Consider the following 23,979-nt stretch of genomic DNA (forward strand, 5'->3'; position numbering starts at 1 on the left):
CTGTTAACAAGATCTAAAGAGTAATCAGTCCAGAATAGAACATTCAGAAATTCTGGGAAAGACTTCTTCAAAAAGCTAAGAATATCTAAATTTGATCAGATTATAGGAAATTTACAGAGATAGTGTCAAGTCTAGAGTTGAATTCCTGCTAAGTAATCAAAAAACTCAGCATGTGAATAAGCATTAACTCAAAGAAAAATAATGTATAATAATTATTAGCAGTATAGTAATTATTAGGCACTTCAAAAGTTCAGTAACAAACTTGGTTTACACAATCATAAAGTAAACTATGATACAGAGCTAACCAAAATTATGATGAAACCATAATGGAATATGAAGGCATGGAAAAAGAGTGCATATGCATGGTAGAGGAAGAGGGGGTGAGAGCCAAATGTTCAAATTCCCAAGTGGAAATATGGCTAGAACTAAAAATAAGTCAGTAAGTTGTAAGTGTCCTGGTAATAAGGTGGTAAAAACCAACAGCTGCAACTGCTGCCTCCGGAGAGCAAGCAACGAGGAGCACAACCATTCCTCTTGGTAAGTTTACAGAACTATCTGACGCCAAATCAAGACCTTAACGTTGTATTTCTGGGGGCACCTGGGTGGCACAGTCAGTTAGGCATCCGACTCTCGATTTCAGCCCAGGTCATGATCTCAGGGTCGTGGGATCAAGTCCTGCATCAGGCTCAGGATTCTCTCTCTCTCTCTCCCTCTGCCCCTCCACATACCCAACTTGCATGCACTCCCTGTCTAAAAAATGAATGAATGAATGAATGAATAAATAAATAAATAATTCTATTTCTGGCTATCAGAGAAGAGGAAATGAGATGTAAGGGTAATCAAGTGTTTTGTTAGGTTTATCTATTCTCTGACATATAAACTCCCTAAGAACACACAGATCTGTACACCTTACGTGTTTAGGAGAGAGAGGGAAGGCACTGATGGCAGCCTGTCCCAAGCTAAGTACAGAAATCCAAGGAAGTTTAAAAAATCACTATTACTGGGGCGACTGGGTGGCTCAGTGGGTTAAGGCCTCTGCCTTCAGCTCAGGTCATGATCTCAGGGTCCTGGGATCCAGCCCCACATTGGGCTCTCTGCTCCGCAGGGAGCCTGCTTCCTCCTCTCTGCCTGCCTCTCTGCCTACCTGTGATCTCTGTCTGTCAAATAAATAAATCTTTTTCTAAAATAAATAAATAAATAAATAAAAATAAATAAAAATCACTATTACAACTCCTGAGACCAATACCGACTGTTAACAAAAATTTAAATTAAAAAAAAAAAACAAACAAAACAAAAAAAAAACTACATACACCAGCTTTCTAGGATTGCTAGGCAACGTGAATTTTAAAATGCTGTGCCTTATTAACAGATACTAAAGATTAATGAAGGAGGAAGAGCTGGCTTGAGGGGGAAAAAAAAACAACCCTATGAATTAATAAATTGTGGAAATGAAACCACCTAATTAATCTGCTAATTTTGCTTCCCTAATAAAATCTCCAGAATCTATGCATTCAGGACTCAGTTTCAAACTGTTTACCCTAAAAGAAACAAACCAAATCACATAGCGTTCTCCTTCTGACATTTTCAAGGATTACAAGGTGAAAGGCTCACGCTACTATATGACAGCTTACCTGCAGAATTCTATCCTGGGAAGCTGGTGTGCGAGGTGTTCTAAGAGCAACGCTGTTGTTGGTGACATTGTACTCGGACAAGAGAGTACTGGAGGCAGAGTTCGTTATGCCAGATTCCTCAGCAGTCTGACGTGCAATTTCACTTGCTTGGCCTACTTTTACAACCTCCTGGAGTTCTGCATCTGAAATCTAAAAAGACACAGTTATCACCCATGCAGCAATATTTTAGCCAGAGAATAACACAGCTTAAAACTCTCACATTCCAAAAAGATGAACTGCTGAAGCTATGTGATGAGTACACAGGGGTACTACTTTCTTCACTAACTGTCGATTTGAAAATTTCTATGATAAAGTTTTTAAAAGTCTTCCCTATATAATAAAGGGGGAAATTCCATATACGATATACTATCAAGCTGCAAAGTCTTATATTTCCATAACGAAATTCTTTCAAAACAACTAACATACTAATAAACCAAGAATGTAAAAGATTCATGTTTTTATAAAACTCTCAGAGGGAGGGGCGGAATGAAAGCCAATTAAAATAAGAGTCTGGGACACCTGGGTGGCTCAGTAAGTTAAGCGGGTGCCTGGGTCCTGGGATTGAGCCCCACATCAGGGTCCTTGCTCAGCAGGGAGCCTGCTTCTCTCTCTCTGCCTGCTGCTTCCCCTGCTTGTGCCTGCTCTCTCCCCGACCCGCTGTTGTGTCAAATAAATAAAATCTTAAAAAAAAAAATCAGAGTCCCCTGAGCCACAAGATCCCAGAGAAAAATCTAAAAGCGTTATCTTAGTAATTTTACAAAAATAAACATCCTAAGGAGAGCTAAGAAAAAAAATTATAGGCAAACTCTTAGTTTAGAAAGTATGGAATGGCAGCATCTGAGAAACTTATGTCAGTCACATTTATACCCAAGAATTTCACGTAGATGCAGCCAGCACATCATCTGGAGAAAGCTCTTCCATCCCCTTAGCTCCATCCCTCTGCTCCATTCAACCACCCAATTCTATGGTGCTGTACAACTCAAAATAAAACAAGAACTTATTCAAAACTCCCATAGTTTTGATCAACTACAATTAAGTCAAAGGAAGAGAGCCTGGATAAGCTGAATGAGGGTATGTTTCTTTCTCTCTTCTCCACAGCTCCCACATTAATTTTCACAGTGTTGTCCCAAAAAGAAAAGTATGACACAATAAGACACTCCCTAAAAGAAAGCACCCTAGGCATGCCTGGGTGGCTACATAATTAAGGACCTGACTCTTAATCTCAGCTCAGCTCTTCATCTAAGTGCCGTGAGTTCAAGCCCAGTACTGGAGCCTACCTTCAAAAAAGGGGGGGGGGGTGCCTGAGTGCCACAATTGGTTAAGCCTCCAACTCTTGGTTTCAGTTCAGGTCATGACCTCAGGGTTGTGAGAAAGAGCCCCATATTGGCCTCCAAGCTCCCTAGAGTCCGCTTGCCCCTCTACCTCCCACTCTGCCCCTCCCCCAACTCATGCTCATGTGAGCACATGCACTCTTTCTCTCTCAAATAAATAAAATCTTTAAAAAGGAAAGCAGCCTAAAGTCCACAAAGCCAAAGATCACCTTTACACTAGTGAGCTACAATAAGAGGCCAGGAGCGCTAACCTCTTTGCAAATTGTTAAGACAATTACTTACTAAACCATTACAAGAACAGTTTAAGGCCTGATACAACAATTTGTACAGAAAAATTGTTACTTATTTATCATACTATATCACAATGACTTATTTTTATGTGGTTCACCTCTTACACTGTGAACTTCTTAAGGGCACCTAACACCTAAGAAAAACCTGGCACATAAATAAACCCTCATACATTACTAAATAAATAATAAAGATATGAGTTCACACAATGAAAAACTGCTTTAACAGATTACCTGAGGGGCAGGAAGTACTAGTTTGCTTCTCTTTTTGGTAAATTCAGAAACACCACTAGTCTGAAGAATGGCTGATGGTAAATCAGATTCTTTTTTCCTTTTCAAATGTTGCTTGTCTTTTTTTCTGTCTCTTCCTTCTTTTTCACTGTCATGAATCAAAGTAGATAAAAGATTTTGTAAAGTTACATATAATCAGTAACAGCAAAAGCCATATAAATACTCATACACTTATTGAACAAATTATTGAACCAAATAATCCCATTCCTAAGAAAATCACAGATAAAAAGACAAAATCCAAATACATTAAGCTGTGCCCTATACCATCAGTTACCCACTATACTCAAGAGGAATGTGACTTAGAATTGAAACACAATTATTAAGAAAATAAGATATAGTACTAAATAAATTAGGTACCAAACATTAAGCCTATACAAGACTATGATGATAAGCAAAATGTTATGTATAATTTCAAAACAAAAAACTACTCCTACATGGTAATACTCTTACAAAAATACATGTGTGCGCCTACCAAAATGAAGGTTACAAGCATACAAAATAGGAATTAATTATATGAACAGGATGGGATTAAAACACTGAATTTTTAAATTTCTCTTTAAAACTGTTCTTTGGGGCACCTGGGTGGTATAATGAGTTGAGCATCTGACTCTTGATTTCGGCTCAGGTCACGATCTCAGGGTTACAGGATCAAGCCCCGAGGAGGGCTCCACTCACTGGGGAGTCTGCTTGTCCCTCTCCCTTGGTTCCTGCTCTCACTCTCTCTCTCAATAAACAAAATTTTTAAAAATCTGTTCTTCGGGGTGCCTTGGTGGCTCAGTGGATTAAAGCTTCTGCCTTCGGCTCAGGTCATGATTCCAGGGTCCTGGGATCGAGCCCCACATCGGGCTCTCTGCTTAGCAGGGAGCCTGCTTCCCCCTCTCTCTCTGCCTGCCTCTCTGCCTATTTGTGACCCCTGTCTGTCAAATAAATCAATCAATAAATAAAGATCTGTTCTTCAATTGTTTATGATTCTTTCTTTTCCATTATGATTCTTTTTAATTCACAAATTTTTTTAAAGGATATTTAAGCCCTGACAATTGGATACAAACACCTGGCTCAAGGCCACCTTTGAAAGCTCTAAGAATGCCCCTTCCCAGTCAGCATGGTAGCCTCTTCCAGATGATCTGCTCCCACTTCAACCTCTTCATTTGCACAGGCTACCTAAAACAACGTCTTAATGTGGGAAATAAATATAATGGAGTACATCCAAGAAAATCCTGTTTTACAGTGCCTGACATCTGTCATTTAGTACCAATTCATGTCAACAAAAATGGAAGGTTAGTGAGGTAGTAGAAAACTAAAACTCTCTGACAATCAGAAAAGCTTCTCCCTGTAATATTCAGATACAAGAATGGAGAAACCCTAAAAATCCCTAAAAATGGGCAAAATCCTGGGGGGTAGGAAAAGAATAAATGAAACAAGATGGGATTGGGAGGGAGACAAACCATAAGAGATTCTTACTCTCACAAAACAAACTGAGGGTTGATGGGGGGAGGGGGGTTGGGGTTATGGACATTGGGGAGGGGATGTGCTACGGTGAGTGCCGTGAAGTGTGTAAACCTGGTGATTCACAGACCTGTACCCCTGGGGCTAATAATACATTATATGTTTATAAAAAAATAAAAAATTTTTTAAAAAATGGGCAAAATCCTCTGCACCCTTAGACAATTTATAAATACACTTATCCCCATTAGTTAAAAAGATTTAGGTATGCATCAGTAACTTTCTTCTTTTAATTCTAAGAAAAACAAGTCAGAATTTTCACTAGAAAAGACAAAAAGAACCAGACCAGACTCTGACAGATACCTCAGGCCATTAGTAAAATAACTAACCCGTTCACAAATGTACATAAATGTTAAGATGGTAACTAAGTGAGCAGACAGTACACTAAGAGCCAAATGCTGACATTTCAAGAGAGCCAAAGAGCCTTCTGCGCCAAAAACATCACAGCAAGGGTCACTGGTTTTCTCAGAAAGATGAACACAGTAAATAAATAAAAATACTATGTAGGCCACATTGTCCTGAACCATAAAAATCTGGCTCTGACAAGGACAATGCATGGACCTCTGTAAAATTCCTACTATACGTAAGGCAACTATCCATAAGGCAACTTACGATCTTAGCTCCCCATCAAGATCCTGTTGTCTTAATTTTCTGAAATCTGCATCAAGAGCCTGGTAGTTTTCCTCAGAAGTATCGTAAAAACCAAGAGCAGGCTTTTTTTCAAATGGAATTTCAGCATTATAATCAACTCCTCTCTTCTTTTTTCTCTTCTTCTGAATTTCTATGCCAGCTGCTCGAAGTTCTCTTCTCTTCTGGAGGGCTGCAAGACGCCTGAAGAAAATGACAAGATCACTTTGAAAATCACATACCATGGGGAAGGGATGGATCATCCTAAGAAAACTATTTGGTTATTTGGGGAAGAAATATTTATTTAAATCCTCATCTCACACCATTCACCAAAACACTGAAGACGGGAATTCCCCTTCTGACTTAATGGTTACACACACAAACAAAAAGAAAGCAAAAAGAGAAACCAGAAGGAACTACAAGTAAATATGCGTGTCTGATCTCTGGACAGGAATGTATTCACCTGATATAAATTAAATAAAGGGCAAAGATACAGATCAACACCTTTCTATTTTTTTTTTTTAAGATTTTAAGTAATATCTACACCCAACATGGGGCTTAAACTCACAACCCTGAAATCGAGTTGTATATTCTACCAACTGAGCCAGGCAGCTGCCCCAACAGCTTTGAATTTCAAGTTTTATATCTCTATAGCAGTATTTTTTTTTAAGATTTTATTTATTTATTTGACAGAGAGACAGAGGTCAGAAGCAGGCAGAGAGGCAGGCAGAGAGAGAGGAGGAAGCTGGCTCCCCGCTGAACAGAGAGCTCAATGCGGGGCTCAATCCCAGGACCCTGGGATCATGACCTGAGCCGAAGGCAGAGGCTTTAACCCACTGAGCCACCCAGGCGCCCCAGCATTAATTTTTTTTTAATCATGGAACAAAATTAACAGGAAAATAACAGGAAAAAACATTTGCAATTAGTATTGGTGATGGTTGGGGCGCCTGGGTGGCTCAGTAGGTTAAGCCTCTGCCTTCAGCTCAGATTGTGATCTCAGTGTCCTGGGACTGAGCCCTGCATCAGGCTCTCTGCTCAGCAGGGAGCCTGCTTCTCTCTCTCTCTCGCTCTCGCTCTCTCTCTCTCTGCCTGCCTCTCTGCCTACTTGTCATCTCTGTCAAATAAATAAATAAAATCTTTAAAAAAAAAAATATATATATATATATAGGCAATGGTTAGATATAAAGAATCTACGCAGGTTTTTTTTTTTTAATGTAGCCTAAGGAGAAAAAAAAAAGCAGAAGGAAATAAATAGTTCACTAAGGAAAAAGATGCAAATAACCAAAATGTTAAAAGGTATACATAGCTAAGAATCATAAATCAAATCAAGTACCAATTCTGCATATCTCATTAAGTGTTCAGTTCTTTGTTTTAATGGCAAGTATGCAAAAAGTGGACAGTCACCCACCCTGGTAATGGAAAGTAAACTGGTATAGCTTTCCCCAAAGAGAATTTGGAAATATACATTAAAACCCCTAAAGTTTCTCACCGTTTTTTTTAACCCAAAAATTTCACTCCTCAGTCTTTAGCCTAAAAGAAATAAATACCATGAAAAGGCCTTAGCTACAAGACTTCACCAAGCACTCTTTATTAGCTAATAAATGGACACAATCTGAACATCCAATAATAAGAAATTAGTTAAGAGGATTTACTGCGCTCTTTCCGCCATCTTTCTTTGCCACCATAATGGTGCACATGAATGTCCTGGCAGATGCTCTCAAGAGCATCAACAATGCTGAAAAGAGAGGCAAATGCCAGGTTCTTATTAGGCCGTGCTCCAAAGTCATCGTCCAGTTTCTCACTATGATGATGAAGCACGGTTACACTGAAGAATTTGAAATCACTGATGATTACAGAGCGGGGAAGATTGTTATGAACCTCACAGGCAGGTTGAACAAGTGTGGAGTGATCAGCCCCAGATTTGATGTACAACTGAAAGATCTAGAAAAATGGCAGAATAACCTGCTCCCATCCCGCCAGTTTGGTTTCATTGTACTGACAACCTCAGCTGGCATCATGGACCATGAAGAAGCAAGACGAAAATACACAGGAGGGAAAATCCTAGGATTCTTTTTCTAGGGATGTAATACATACATGCAAATAAAATGCCTCAATGAACCAAAAAAAAAAAAGAATTTACTGCATAGCTGTAAGACAGGTTATTATACAGGTATCTGCATAACCTTTAAAAAAACCTATAAATCTACTCTGCCACGGAAAGATTTTCAAGACATACTGTTGTGTCAAAAATGTTACCAAGTTCACATATTACAGAGCAACATGTAAAAATTACATGCATATCTTCAGTGAACATATGCACATAAGATCAAAACATGTCCACCAAAATATTAGCAGTAACAATCACTAAAAGTTGCAATTTCGGGACGCCTGGGGGCTCAGTCAGTTAAGCCGCCACCTTTGCCTCGGGTCATGATCCTGGAGTCCTGGGATCGAGTCCCGTATCGGGCTCCTTGACCAGCGGGGATCCTGCTTCTCTCTCTGCCTCTGCGGGCCACTGTGCCTGCTTGTGCTCTCTCTCTGACAAATAAATAAATAAAATCTTTTAAAAATGAATAAATAAATAAATAAAATAAAAGTTGGAATTTCATTTCATCCTTACTTTTTTGTACTTTCCCATGACACTAGTTTTAATGATTTAATGATGAGAAAAGTTATCTACAATTATCAATGGGGGAAATCAGTATGCAGAGCCTCATGCTGGAAGCTGCTACTATATACTGACAAAAATTAGAAAAAAACATTTAAAAGTCTTTTGAAAGGAAAAATATTTAAGTCTCTGGAAAGGATCCTAAGGAGATACAGTACATGAAGAAACATTTATTCAAGAAAATCTAAAAGAGGATTTCAACTACCCCCAGGGTGATAGCAGTCTGTACTTTCTAACTGATTAAGTTATTTTTTCCAACTTATCTCTTAACTCAGGAAAAGACTCTGGAAGCAAAGCAACCCCTGATGAGAACAGAAACTACCCCCTCAAGCAGTAAGGACTGCCCCAAGCCAGCGAGACGCTGCATGATTGACTCTAAGATAGTGACTGACCTGCCCTTTCCTGCCAGCATGCAGGTACCCACTGACCTTTGTTCCAAAAAACCTGGAAATATTTTTGGCACTTTGGAGACAGTCTCTGAGATGCTAGTCCATGGTCTCCCTGGTGGTGACCTCATCGAAATACTTTCTTTTCTTGTTCCATCACCAGCTGTCTCTGCGTTTGGATTTTGTCACAGCAAGTGGCAGAACCTGGTAGGTTTGGGACACCCCGAGCCGGGTGCTCTTGCACCCCTGCACCCCGGCTACCAATCTAGTAAAATTCGATTTAAAAAAAGTGAGAGTCTGTGGTAGCTGAATTAAGACCCACTTTCTCTTCTCTTACCCCCTCTCAGCTCTGGGAGATAGAAATGCTACTCCACGCTGATGCAGCCAAACACACAGGGTTCTCTCCCCGCTCCAGTTCCCAAGAGGCGGGCTTTCATTCGAGCAGGGACAGAACATCATAGGGGCGCCTGGGTGGCTCAGTGGGTTAAAGCCTCTGCCTTCGGCTCAGGTCATGATCTCAGGGTCCTGGGATCAAGCCCCGCTTCGGGCTCTCTGCTCAGCAGGGAGCCTGCTTCCTCCTCTCTCTCTGCCTGCCTCTCTGCCTACTTGTGATCTCTGTCCGTCAAGTAAATAATTTAAAAAAAAATCTTTAAAAAAAAAGAAACAGGAACAGAGGGACACCTGGGTGGCTCAGTGGGTTAAGCCTCTGCCTTTGGCTCAGGTCATGATTCCAGGGTCCTGGTATCGAGCCCCACATAGGGCTCTCTGCTCAGCAGGGAACCTGCTTCCCTCTCTCTCTGCCTGCCTCTCTGCCTACTTGTCATTTCTCTCTGTCAAATAAATAAATAAAATCTTAAAAAAAAAAAAAAAAAAGAGGTGCCTGGGTGGCTCAGTGGGTTAAGCCTCTGCCTTCGGCTCAGGTCATGATCTCAGAGTCCCAGGATCCAGCCCCGCCTCTCTCTGCCTGCCTCTCTGCCTGCTTGTGATCTTGCTCTGTGTCAAATAAATAAATAAAATCTTTAAAAAAAAAAAAAAAACACAAAACAGGAACAGGAACAAGAACAGAGCCTCACAGAAATATGGAGTATCATTAAGTGCACCAACGTATGCACAACACAAATACCAAAAAAGAGAGAGAAAAAGAATAAAATATGCAAAAACATAATGGCTGAAAATCCCCAAATTTACTGAACCTATACATCCAGAACGTTCAGCAAACTCCAACTCAGACAAACACAAGGGAGCACAAACAGAAACATCGTGCTAAAAATGCTAAAAGCCAAGAACGAGGAGTAAATCTTGAAAGCAGCAAGAGAAAGATGATTTCATGGCTTACAATGAACTCCAATAAGATTACCAACTAACCTCTCAACAAAACAGCATCTATTATATGACCCAATTTTAGACAAATGTTACTGTGTGTGTATGTGCACGTAAATGTAGCTCTGCATTGAAAAAAGGATTGCAAGGATACATTTACAAAGTAATTTTATTCTTTAAATACAGGAAATAAAGACTTCAAATGACATCAGAAAACCTTTACAATATAAAGCTAAGTGAATAAAACCAAGCTTCCAGCATTCTATCAACCACTCCCCAAAGAGAAAGTAGTACAACACGGGAGAAAAAGTGTATTACTTTCATAATCAAAAAAAAGCTTTAAAACAGATCTGTAATTTAGCATTAAAGGAAATAGGCCTGCAATGTATTTTGCATATAAATCAATCTAATTTATTTTAAGATACATGTACAACACAGGTTATTAAGATGTATAAATTCTACAAAAAATCTACGAGACAGTACAAAATAAATTTCAATCTGCAAAACAGTATTTAAAGCAAGCGATACCAGTTACACCCAGAGAGAAGCATCCTTGGCCCGATCTACATGGTTAAAAGGCTCAAAATATTCGGTCTCCAAACACCAATGGACAAAAATGAAAACGTGAATTTTTTCAACCCTACTCACATTACTTAACCTTCAATAGTGTATAAAAGAGAAAAATGACTAAAACTGGGCAGAAAACTGAGCATCTCCTCTTAGTTTGTTTACTGTTCCAGGCAGGTCATACCCCCTTACATAACTGTTTTGGTCTAGTGACTGGCCAGCTATGCCAACAAGCATCCTCAGGCATGAAAGAATCCTCCATCACAGGATCTGGTACCCCAAAGTTATTACCGGGGAAACCATCAACACCATGCTAGTCATCAAGTCAGGAAGCACTTCCCAGTGTGGGCACCAAAAAAGGCAGCTGTGTAGGCTGAGAAGGTTATGCCAATGCCTGAATTCCAAAAGCTAGTAAGCTTTTTTACGATTAAGATCTTCCCTTTATCCACTTCATCTTGGTTTCTGGGCCATTAGAAATTATGTCAATCATAGATCTAACCAAAAGGAAAAAGAAGGGGAAAGTGGAGAAAACCTTGAACACACGGCAATACTTAATTCCACTCACTTTTTAAATGAAAATTTCTATGAGAGCCTGAAATTTGGTTCAAGGCTCATTAACTCCTTCTACATTCAGCCAGGTTTCCTATTTCACAGCCAGTGCCTGCACAATACTAATCAAGAAGATTAAGTGGCAGTCATGCAAAAAGTCACATAACCTTGTGCATCCTCTAGCCATCTGACTCCAAGATGGCTGTAACAAATGAAGCTCTCCTATGGTAACAGAACAAATTAACATATCAAGTGACTATCTGGGCATTACCTCTGCCAACATCTTTTACTTCTTACAACATCTTTTTAGTTTTACTTTTACTTTTTACATTTTTCTCTGTATCTACTCTGCAAAAGTTAAGGGGGAAATAAGACTTTTCCAAAAGATAGGGGTACCTGACTGGCTCAGCTGGAGAAGCATACAACTCTTGATCTTGGGACTGTGGGTTCAAGCCCCATGCTGGATGTAGAGATTACTAAAAAAATAAACTTCAAAAAACTTTTCCAAAATATAAAGAACTAAAGTATATTACCAAAACTGTAACAAGACAATTCTAATTATTACTTACCCAATGGAGTTGATAAATCACAGTTTTACTGGGCCTAAAAATACACAGACTAATTGTTCAACTATAGACGGAAACAACCATACCTTGCTTCTTCCAATTGTTTCTCTCTTGCTTTCCTCTTGGCTTTCTTTCCCTGAGTATTTGCCAGGCGGGCTCTAGCTTCAGAAAGCATCTCAAGTTCATCTTCAAAAATAAAGAGAAGAAAAACTAAGTTCTCCAACAGAAGCAAAGTATGTGAGAGACACACTGTACTGCTTAAAAGAAAAACCACAAATGTAATCACTATATGGCATAGCATAATGGATATAGCTTGGATTTTGAAGTCAGAAAAACTGAAGTTAAAAACTAGGCCCACTATCTGCTAACTATGTGACCCTGGATACTTTATTTACCCTCCCTGGGCATGTTTATCAACTATTAAAAAAGAATAACGAGGGGCACCTGGGTGGCTCAGTGGGTTAAAGCCTTCACCTTCGGCTCAGGTCATGATCCCAGGGTCCTGCATCAAGCCCCACATCGGGCCCTCTGTGAAGCAAGGAGTCTGCTTCCCTTCCTCTCTCTCTGTCTGCCTCTCTGCCTACTCTCTGTCAAATAAATAAATAAAATCTTTTTTAAAAAAATAAATAAATAAAATTCTTTATAAAAGAGAATAACAATTCCTATTTCACAGGAATGTTGAGAAGAACTAAGTAAAATATAACAGGCAAAGCATATTTATCATATAATTATATCCTTCATTATCATCAACCAACTGGCACAGCACCAGTCATGAAAAACTATTGTAAACAACTACTATTTAATTATCCCCATTAGATACACTTTTTTTCCCTTTATTTCTCTCTTCTAAAACATTTCCATGGCTCCCACAGTAAAAGAGATCTCATTACTAATTCGTTAGAGCAATTCCTATAGAAGGCTGTCCAGTGGACTTACAAGGAAACTTTTTAAAAAACTCAGATTCCAGAATTACTCCCTCCACACTCCAGCTAACTGACTCAGGTCTTCTGGGGAGGCCCTTGTACCTGTTTTTTTTTAAAGTTCACCAAATGACAAATGGGTAGGTGGAAACCACTACCTTTAAACTTTAAATTTTAAAATCTCAACAAATACTCACGGAATGCTTCACGACAACCCTGTGGGGTAAGAGAACTATTATTCTCTATCTGGCAGGAAAGAGAATCAAATCTCACAAAGATTACAGAGCTTGACTAAGGTCAAATAGCTAGTGAGTGGCAGATGTTGAGCCTAAAATCCAGCTCCTCTGATTCTTGATCCAATGTCTGAAGAAGGGATCATGAGTCGGCCTCTCAGTATTGCAGAGCTGCCTTTTCACGAAAATTAAATTACCTGCCTGAAGTCAAAGTAGTTAACAGGACTGATCCCCAAATCCTGTCTTCTTGTCGCCACCTCTCTTCATGGAATGGGAATGAGAAAACAGAATCCTCAAGGGCTTACCACCAGCCATTAAGAAATCTGTCTAGTACTATTACGCTGCTTCATTACATGAATTGAAAAATCAAAAGCTAAAGACTTACTGTCCAGAAAGAGCAATCACTCTGTCACAGAAGACTGGACACATTTAGAAGGAGAATAACTACTGCAGACAGAACTGTGGTTCTAAAAAGTCAGAGGAACTTAGAAAGAAACTCAAAGAGTTAAAAAGAGACTGGAGGAATCTATGGTTACCGAAAAAAATAAATTCCTCAGGAGCATACACTCACCCTCATCCATATCAATCGGATCAGGCCTTGCTGGTTTTGTTTCTGGATTTGGATCTATTTCTCCAGGTTTAAGTTTTCGTGGATCATCTGTTGTTTCCTCTTCATTATCTCTCTGTGCAGCTTTATCCCTAGAAAAAGGCCCAGAGAAGTTTGTCACATTATCACACCATATAGTCTTAGAAATACTGGGTTTCCTAGCACTGACATTCTTTTCTTTCAAAAACCCAACAGATGGGCATTCACAAAATAAAGTGATTCTACTATTGCTTCACCTGAAAGAGATAGTATTAAAACTCTAATTTTAATTAGTGTTTCCATTCACTATGAAATACAATCCAAGCAGCTCCTTAATCACAAATGCAGGAAAGCCATACAAATAAATTTTTAAGAACCAAGATGTTCTGGTTAACTCTCAGCAATGTGGTGATTATTTGCTTTTTTACTACTCATCCCCAATTTTCTAGAATAAATATATATTATTTGTCTAACATGTTTATTCTTTTAAAAAATATCTAACAAGTGGGGCGCCTGGGTGGCTCACTGGATTAAGCCTCTGCCTTCGACTCAGGTCATGGTCTCAGGGTCCTGGGATCGAGTCCCACATCAGGCTCTGCTCAGCAGGGATCCTGCTTCCCCCTCTCTCTACCTGCCTCTCTGCCTCCTTGTGATTTCTCTCTTATAAAATAAAAATAAATAAATATATATATACACACATATATAATAAGTATATAATTTTAATCAGTCATATGAGACTTAAGAGTATGTAATTCAGTAGCTTTAGCTCCTTTGGCTTTACTCAGACAGATATGCAACTAAATGTTTAAAGACGGAACATGCTAAAAGTTTATTCAGCCTCATTCAATAGATATACATCATTTTAATACTGTTTTTGGAAACTGACTTACAAAAGAAACTCGTAATGTTCCAAGCACTGGGCAGCTGTTCTTCCAATGATTGGTGCAATGGTCCTCCACTGAGTTGGCATCAACTTAGCCAAGTGTAAGAGTTTTTCTTCTTCTTCTCTGGACCACTCTGTTTTCTTAATGCTTGGATCCAGCCACTCGTACCTATTAAAGATACCATGTTACACATTAACTGGTCACCTAATGTGAATATCCTATTTAAACATTAGATATACTAACCTCTAGTGTCCGGAAAACACAAGCTTCCAGTCTTCAATTATGAAAGCTGTTCTTTGTTCACAACAGAATGTTCATTATTTGGTTAACTTGACCCCATTCAATATTCTCTAAGTCACCAAATTCTACTATATTTTAATTATGCAAGATTAGGAGGCACCTGGGTGGCTCAGTTATTAAGCATCTGCCTTTGAGTCAGGTCATGATCCCAGGGTCCTGGAATCAAGACCCACATCAGGCTCCCTGCTCAGCAGGAAGCCTGCTTCTCCCTCCCCCACACCCCTTGCTTGTATTCCCTCTCTCTGTCTCTGTCAAATAAATAAAATCTTTTAAAAAAAAATTATGCAAGATTAGTAATGCTTGAAAAGGTAACCCAACTGAAACATGATCATATGCCTTCTTTCTCATCAATTGTTTTCATTCATTTTACACTTTTATTAGAGATTTTGAAATTATCTGAAATAAGACAATAACACCATGTTTTTACTGTTTCTAGTTTTCAAAGCACTGTCTCGTACTTTGATTCCGTTTCCACAACACCCTGGCTTACTTCAAGTATCTGACTTACCATCACTAAATGCTTTCCAACATCATATGCTTTATGTGGAGTTTTTAAATTTTAGTAAAACTACTATGCCATCCTCTATCTTCCCTATCACACCACCCCACCCACCTTTTCCATCCAGTCTACTTAGCTGGCAAACAGGATACAAACCTTACTAAATATTAAGTCAGGAGCTTAGCTCCACTAACAGAAGCAGAAATCAAAACTTCTCAGGCTGAGGACCATCCTCCTCTTTGGGATCCAATCTCTACGTTCCAATCCTTTCTCCCACCCAGGTCCCTAGGAAATTAAATCACTCTTGCACAATCCAAAATATGATCCTAGTACCACATGGGTCAAGGCTGGGGCCAGATGACTCATGCCAAGAGCTTAATGTGCCCACCACCCAGTGACTTAAGAGGGGACACCACAAGTACAATGCTGGGTTAAGTTATATTCTGAGGTAACAAATATACAGTATTTCAACTGTTATAAGGGCACCTGAGTGGCTCAATCAGTTGAGGGTTTGCCTTCGGCTCAGGACCCTAGATCCCAGAGTCCTGGGATCAAACCTCAAACTGGGCTCCCTGCTCAGCAGGGAGTCTTGCCTCTCCTCCTCCTCATGCTTGGACGATGAGCCCTCACACACACTCTCTCTCTCTCTCTCTCTCTCTCTCTCTCTCTCTCTGAAATAAATAAATAAATAAAATCTTTTAACAAACAGTATTTCAACTGTATTAATAAGGAAACTCAACTGTGAGCTAGCCTAAAAATTTAACCATTATTTATCATTAACTTCTTCAGCAAAGTAAGTTCTACATCAACTTACAAACTTTTGGAACGCAATCCACTTAGAAGCTGGAGTCCATCTGTACTAAAAGTAAATTTATTTTATGCTTCACGAAACACTTTCAAGCACATTAACTTGTTTGAACCTCATATCTCCATCAGATAAGACCAAGTATTATTATTCCAATTGGGAGAAAACAGGGACAGGAGAGAGGGGACAGAAAAATGGCTTGCCTAAAATCACACAGGAAGCAAGTGACAGCTAAGGCTTAAATCTAAATTCCCATCTCCCACTCCGTACTTTCTGTTCTATCACACTGCCTGCTTTCTTTGGCAAGGTTCAAAGAACTGACATTTTCCTCATCATAATTAAGGTCGCTTTCTGCTTTCCACTCATTAAGTGGTACATACCATCTGGCTTTGCACTGCTTTGCTGATTTTCTATGCAACAGTGAGGCAATCCTAGACCACTGGTTTTTTCCATATTTCATTACCGCTGCTTTCAGAATTTCATCCTAAAAAAATTGTCAAAGAAAAACAATATATTCGATCACAAAATTCCAAGTGAGAAAAGACAAAATTTAAATGAACTCTGACAGGATTCCTAGGAAGAAAGAGAAAGTCATAAACACATACACACACACACACACACACACACACACACACACACAGGTAAGGGGGGAGGGGAGTACAAAAACTGCGTTTACTATAATAACAAACAACAAACCAGAACTGGCAAAATGCAAAAAATTAAGAAAAAAAAAAATCTTTCAGCAGGACAGATATACTTCCTCATACACAAACCCTTCCCCACCCCAATAAACTGGGAGTACAGCCCAATCTGAGAAAACCTACTTGGCAGTGATTAACAAAAAGTACTCTCCAATGTTTGGCTGTCATCCTCTCAAAAGGATACAGCTCAATCATCTATTCATTCATTCAAAAAACATCCCTTGAATACCTACCTGGTACCAGGTCTTGCATACTTAGCAAGAGAATGAAATGGGCCTCATCCAGGCCTCAAGAAGCAAGTCAAGACTCTAATGAATCCATTCTCCACTCCAGTTTACAAATATAATTTTCTCCCTAGTCCCACAGCCCTTGCTTCAACTCAAAAATCCACATTTCAGGTCTAACCTAGGAATTAAGAATTTCTTGCCTGTTACACCAGTCAGTTCATTCTCCAGGCTCTAGTTACTGTTTCACCAGGGGACCAACCCGATATGGAATTCACGAATTCCAGGGGAGTCCAAGGGTATGCCATAGATCCCAAGGATAATAGAGCAATAGATGAATGCACTTGGGGCATTTTACTTTTAGACTTTTTCCACACTGAACTTGAGATACATACCTAATACATGAGCCATTCCACCCCATTCCATGCCCGCACAACAACCCCCCCACAATCAGAGATTTAAAAAGACTGCAGGGCTTTGGCCACTACACAGGAATCCCACTGTTACTTGATTTTATACATCTGTCTCTCCCCCAGAAGTCATCTCTTCTCAAATTTAAACAGTCTAGTTCCCTCTGTGCAAGTTGTGAGACAAGGTTGTCACAGATTTTATGTGTAACTTTGTTGCAACACTGCTAGACTTAGACACATCTTCAACTAAGTACATATAGATAGCAATTATCCACCCTACTAGATTCATTATGCAAACATCTGCCAAACAACCTATCTCATGTTGGTTACAGTCCTAGGTCCTAAGGATTCCAAGACCAGGTCCTCTTGCAGTGCTGTCTGCTGGAAAAAAGCAGTTATCAACTAGCATTTACTGAAAGACTCCTCGTGCCAGATTGTTCTACATGTTGACTCATTTAATCCTCAAAAGAAGAAGAAGATGATTCCCATTAGAAAACTGAGGCTCTGAAAGGTTAAGAAATTTACCAGCATCACACAGGAGAATGCGAAAGGGTAAAACAAGAGGTGCCATGGGACCACTGGGGGTGCAAATTATTTTTACAGAGTAATTGAGCAAAAATTCCAAGAGTTTCTGTTTTGAAAGATGGTCAGGAAGATGTCAAGCAGTAGGAGGAGAACATTCCAAGAAGGTACAAGCAGTAAAAAGACACTGCGTAAGAAGATACAATGTGCTCAAGAAACTGACAAATTCAGTGCACTCTGAACACAAACTGCACCAAAATCTTATTTGTATTTTACTCCTTCACCGCTGCCCTTCAGCCAGCCATTGGCATCATCCATTGCATTTCTGGAAGCAGAGAGACTACCGTCGGCAGTTTGTCCTATCTGGCTTCTATCCTGGCTGAGGCAGAGTGACAGGAAGAGACAGGCCTTGGATCTGTGGTGACGACAGACAAGCTATGCCTTGGTAACAGATAACAAGAAGGTTGCGCGCATATACGGGCTCTGAACTTGGCACTCCAGCTGCTTCCCCTCTGCAAGGAAGTCAACGAAGAAACAAAGTTGTGGCCATAGCACTTCTCTACATTTGAGTTACCAGGGAGGCACCCAGGCCGGGCTGAGGGAAGGGGGTGTAACAGATTACCAACTCTCACTGATGTTCTGCCCCGCCCTCTCTACACTGCAAGTTCCTCCAAGGCGGGGGCGCGTCCTCAATCCAACAAATATTCACTAAGGGCCTAACATGTTGCCTCGCGCGTCCTCAAGTGATTAAATCACAGTCCCTGTCCTTGGGGTGCTCAGATAACGCAGGGCGGGACACCAGATTAAGACCCCGAGGGTGCACCCCGCGGTGCCCCCCCCATGCAGACCCCGCAGGGGCATCCTCCTCTCCTCCCCGACCTCTGCGCGCGTGCGCAAAAGCTGCCAAAGGGGGCGGAGGGCAGCGGACGGCGGGAAAAGGGGACTTACCTCGGTATTCCTCCACACGCCCCCCTTGATCATAATTCGAGGCATCTTGACTGCGGGGTGTCTCGGCAAGTGGCCGAGAGGAGCTTCACAAAAGTAGTAACGGCGCTACGGCCACGGGACCTAAAGCCGCCACTTCCCCCAAGCGCGACCTTCTGGTTTGAAGAGATCTGCGCAGGCGCAAGGCTGGGCTGGGGGTGGGGGAAGCAGAGTAGCAAGTCTCGCGAGAACCCGTTTGCTGAAAGGAATAAGCGCCTTGTTGTTAAAGCTCAGCTCTAGGAAGACTGGCAGAAAACCATCAAACACCTCTAGGTAAAGCGCCTTGCGCCGCGCGCATGCCCAAAACGGGTTGGAGGAAACCACGGCTCTCGCGAGATATCGCCTGTAGCGTTCAGTAGGAAAGGTTGTGGTGGAATTAATCGTGACGTCACCTAGTGGCGAAGAGAGAGAACGTTACGCGTGCGGAGTTGGCGCCGTTCCTCTGAGAAGAGCTTTGTTAATTTATTAATTTAGCATTTTATTAGGCATTTAACTAATAGGGATTTGTTCGCAAAATACTCAGGAAAAGGAAAAAGCTTATTTAAGCCTAATTTTTTTAATCTGTAAAATAGAGGTAATAGTATAGCAACCTCATAGCGTTGTCCCCAGGATTAAATGGGATCATAAACCTAGCCCAGTATCTGATACATAATAACCTTGCCCGAAAGTGGCAGCTGTTGTTACAAGAAGGACAACACCGGATGATCGGTGATTGTCCCAGAAACCTGCAAAAATACCGCGTCAGGGTTTGTCATACATCGATATTCAGTCTATGCGGATTGATATTAAAGAATTATCATCGACAGGTACTCGTGTTAGACGAACTCAGGTTGGATTCAAATCTTAGCTCTCCCATCAACTTGGGTAACAACCTTGCTGAATCTCAGTATCCTCATCTGAAAAGTGGAGTTAAAGCCTAACTCATAAATTTGGGTGGCAAATTAATTGAAACATACCTAAAGCCCAATGAAGTAGAGATTGTCAAACTGCCGTTCTACCTCCCAGGGACTCACTCAGTGTCCCTTGCCATTTCAAAACATCCCCTTGGTGCCAACCCTGGAAAGTATGAAAATATTTAGTGGACTAAGAAACATCTGAATATTTATATAATGCTTTTCTCTTTGTATTTCTTCATTTGCCTCTTCTGGAAAAGCTATATAATCTTCTAATTACATATTTGTTAAATTTTTTTGCCTTGAAATGGGAAGTTGTACCAGTAAAATGACTACTTTGGGCTTGTGAATGACACATAGACTTGTCCATGTAAGATCTCAGTCCACTCTTATTTCTGCTATCAACTGTCTGTGTGACCAGTGACAAGCCATTTTCTGTCTCTGGACCTCTGTTCGCAATGCTCCTCTGTAGGATGTGTGACCATTATCTCCTACCCACCCCGGATCCCATCATCCACTCAGTTACTGTGGTTACAGTGTCTCAATCTTTCTCTTTCTCTCTCTCTATATATGTATATATTTCTCTCTCTCTCTCTCTCTCTCACACACACACACACACAACGCGTGCGTGTACACACACACACACAACACTGGCCATTTGATTGATCTGATCAAAGCTGAACCAATTAAGTCTCCTCCCCAGGAATTTTAACCCTGGAACCTAGAAGAGGCCAGTCTCTCTGCTGGCCAATGAATCTCTAACATGTGACACCAGGAGTTGTCTGTCACCACTTTTCTGTATGATGTAGACTAAGAATGGAAGAAAGCAAGTTCCCGATTCATTGAGAGAAGCAGAGAGGATGGCATAAAACAACAGAGGTAGGTCCTGACTATGCCAGAGTCCCTGAATCCAGTATGTTCCTCAGTCTTAGGTGCATCCCTGTTCTTGAGTTATGATTAGTTCCCTTTCTGGCTTTGGCCAGTTGGAGTTGGGTTTCTTTTATTTGTAGCCAAGATTCCTAACAAATCAGAGTTGGTCCATCCTCTCTCAAGAGCTGTTTCAGATCTAACATTACAAATGTCCATGATGATGGCTTCTCCTTCTCACTCAGGACCACCTTTATCCTATATGTAAACCTCTGTACCAACTAGGAAAAGGTGATTCTTCTTCAAGGCACTTTATTAACACCTGCTGGAGAATTGTCACAAAATATTGATGTTTTGGAAACAAAATATATAGTACAGGAATGTGAGATCGACCATGTCTACGACATAAATGGTGCCTGCTAGGAGCATGCATTGTACAGCCTGCCCACTGGGACGGCGCAGCCCTGACAAATGTCCTCCAAGGCTCCCTTGAACATGCAGACTGCATGTCTAAGGATTCAGAAAATGCAACATCATGCCAGTTGCAGGATGTCTAAAACAAGACCGCATAGCCATGAACACAAAAAGTTGTCCTCCAACATGGCATGGATTGGCCAGCACCCCAACCTCATCAGCCAGGACTCAGGACCCCCACAAAGAGGCCATTGCCACCCCAGGGGCTGCCAAGGATCTCTGGTGTGGCAGCCTTAACGAGCAGCCCTCATCAAGCAACCAGACTATACAGTCAGTCACTGTGATCTTCAGGAAAGCAAATGATCAGTTCCAGACAGAGGCTTAATGAGAAAAAGACTCCACTTCCTTCTCACTCACCCACATGTGTTCCTCAGAGCTCTGGTTACATGGGGACAGTCCATTAAAAATAAAGTTTTTTTTTAACAATTATTTGAATTTGAAAAAAGCAGCATCCTCTATCCACTCCCTTTTACACAGTAGCCAAAATCAAAGCCAATATAGATGTCGTAAGATGAAGAAATCTGTCTCTCCCTGTCACGGGTTAAATTGTGCGCCCCAAACAAATATATTCCAAGTTCTAATCCCTGATACCTGTAAACATGACCTTATTTGGAAATTGTCTCTATAGATGTAATCAAGTTAAGATGAGGTCATACTGGAGTAGGGTGGACCTTAATCCAATGACTGGGGTCCTTAGAAGAAGAGAAGAGACGTTGACACACGGGGGATCCCTATATGAAGAAGAAGGCAGGGCGCCTGGGTGGCTCAGTTGGTTAAGCGACTGCCTTCAGCTCAGGTCATGATCCTGGCTGGAGTCCCAGGATCCAGTCCCCACGTCAGAGCTCCCAGCTCAGCAGGGAATCTGCTTCTCCCTCTGACCCTCCCTCCTCTCATGCTCTTTCTCTCTCCCATTCTCTCTCTCTCAAGTAAAATCTTTTTTTTTTTTTTTAATGAAGAAAGCAGAGGTTGGAATGCATGATGCATCTACAAGCCAAGGAAAGCCAAGGATGGCCAGCAACACCGGAACTAGGAGAGAGGCATGGAATATGTTCTCTCTTTGAGCACCCAAGGATGAACGAATCTTGCGGACACCTTAATTTCCGACTTCCAGCCTCCTGAACTGTGAAAGAATAAATCTCTTATTGTAAGCCACCCACGCTTTGTGGTTCTTTGTTACAGCACCCCTAAGAAATGAATTTTTCCCTTAAGATTTTATTGATTTGTTGGACACAGGGAGAGAGAGAGGGAGAGGGAGAGAGAGTCCGCACAAGCAGGGGGAGCAGCAGGCAGAGGGAGGAGCAGGTTGCTCATCAAGCAAGGACCCCTGTATCATGCCCTCAGCCGAAGGGGAGACACTTACAAAGGCAGACACTTAGCCAACTGAGCCACCCAGGCATCCCTACAATCTCTTTTTTAATACAGCATTTCCAAACTAATTTAACCCTGGAAACCTTTCTTCTTAGAATAGTATTGATATTTAGGAAACACAAGTGGGGAAATGCTGGCCCAGGAAAAAGAAGATGGACATCCAGCCAGTTGCAAAGGAGTAGATGCTAGGAGGAGGGTTTGTATCTTGCATTGTCCCCCATTTTCCCACCTCTCATTCCTTCCTGAAGAGCCAGCTCTGACTGGGCCAACTTTGCTTAGGCAAGAAGACAATTGAAATTCTAGTTTCCTTCTTGTTTTTCCTATCAAACTGTGCAGGAAAGAGCTAACGTTAGGGTCAGAAGCCTGTGACAATACCAAGGCATTAGGGGCTGGCGATAGCCACCCTCAAAATCTTCATTATCTCCTGAAATAAACAGACGGAATTTCAGTAGAAACACTGTATTACTCTGTAAATATAATTTCAAGACAAAACCTCTGCCCCGCCCTACCAGATTGCTACCCCTAAACCTCACTCTTCCATTCACAGGCTCCTCAGCTAAGGTACGAAGAGGCTAATGTCTGGGTAGAAATGGTATTTCATGCATTCTAAATGCTACTAATTCATACCATAATGCTAAATCGGCTTGGATTTCACCTACTGACACGTGGATCTAGTTGTAGTTTGTAATTTCTTTTCCTCAGTTGCTCATATTCATTATTTCTAGGGAGTCCCCTGTGTCCTGAGGTGGCAAAGTGTTTCTGAAGAGATTTTGTTTTTTCTCAGGCCACAGAAGCTCAATAGTCTTTTTGAGCTTATTTCTCAGTTTGGAATTAATATTCTGATCAGGCAATTTATATCTAGACCCTGCATCTACACGGCACAGACTTAGGATTTATATTTCTCACAAGAGACTTTTCTATGTTCATGTATCAGACCCCAGACCCTTATACTCTACTACATTCCAAACAGTTCCACTTGGGTGTGTCACAGCTTCCTCAAACTCAACTTTCCAAAATTGAGCTCCTCCATATAGCCTATACTTCTCCAGCATTCCTCATTTCAGTAAAGAGTACCAGGTTGCCATGTATGTGGTATAAGTAGTTCACTAAACAAGGGACAAAAGGCAGCTGAAATTTAGCTTGCACGCTGCTTGGCAGGCAATGCATCAACAGGACTGTGTCCACCAAGAGGGCATCCTTCTCTAAGTGTATAAAGATACCACATGGGTTGGACACCACATGTCACCCTGGCAAGAGGACCACCATCCACCTTGTGGCCACTTGTCCCTTTCCCATATCTCCCCCGACCCACATCCATGTCATCTCAGTGTCTTGCACTTTGTTAGACCTCAAATCCATCTTCTTTGTGCCACTTCTGTAAGTTGCAAGATTTAGCAAATAAAAATACAGAACTCCCACTTAAACCTGAATTTCAATTTCTTAAAAAAACATAATTTTTAGTATAATTATGCCTCATATGTCCATTCTGCCCCCCCTTTCTAAAAGGACCCCAATTTTGGGGGCACCTGGGTGGCTCAGTGGGT

General features: G+C 41.0%; 1 protein-coding gene and 1 pseudogene across 3 annotated transcripts in view; one reads left to right on the forward strand and one right to left on the reverse strand.

The window, feature by feature from the left end:
* LOC111147582 (cell division cycle 5 like) overlaps window positions 1-19,125 on the reverse strand; it is a 47,367-nt gene extending 28,242 nt beyond the window's left edge. Inside the window, exons 1-8 of one of the 2 annotated variants that reach the window (XM_022503695.1) lie at window positions 18,798-19,125; window positions 16,373-16,476; window positions 14,395-14,556; window positions 13,490-13,617; window positions 11,852-11,951; window positions 5,695-5,913; window positions 3,523-3,667; window positions 1,632-1,820 (exon numbers count right to left, since the gene is read on the reverse strand). In XM_022503695.1, coding sequence (XP_022359403.1) covers window positions 1,632-1,820; window positions 3,523-3,667; window positions 5,695-5,913; window positions 11,852-11,951; window positions 13,490-13,617; window positions 14,395-14,556; window positions 16,373-16,476; window positions 18,798-18,842 — 1,092 coding nt within the window. In that variant the 5' untranslated portion in view covers window positions 18,843-19,125. The remainder of the gene's footprint in view (window positions 1-1,631; window positions 1,821-3,522; window positions 3,668-5,694; window positions 5,914-11,851; window positions 11,952-13,489; window positions 13,618-14,394; window positions 14,557-16,372; window positions 16,477-18,797) is intronic. The other variant, XM_022503696.1, reaches the window with a different exon arrangement.
* LOC111147584 lies at window positions 7,372-7,825 on the forward strand (annotated as a pseudogene). Its single transcript, XR_002640642.1, has one exon. The product of XR_002640642.1 is annotated as a 40S ribosomal protein S15a pseudogene (transcript).
* Window positions 19,126-23,979: the final 4,854 nt, after the last annotated feature.

Source organism: Enhydra lutris, unplaced genomic scaffold (genome assembly GCF_002288905.1).
Source record: "Enhydra lutris kenyoni isolate GAN:26980312 unplaced genomic scaffold, ASM228890v2 scaffoldscaffold17, whole genome shotgun sequence".
In the NCBI taxonomy this organism is placed as follows: domain Eukaryota; kingdom Metazoa; phylum Chordata; class Mammalia; order Carnivora; family Mustelidae; genus Enhydra; species Enhydra lutris.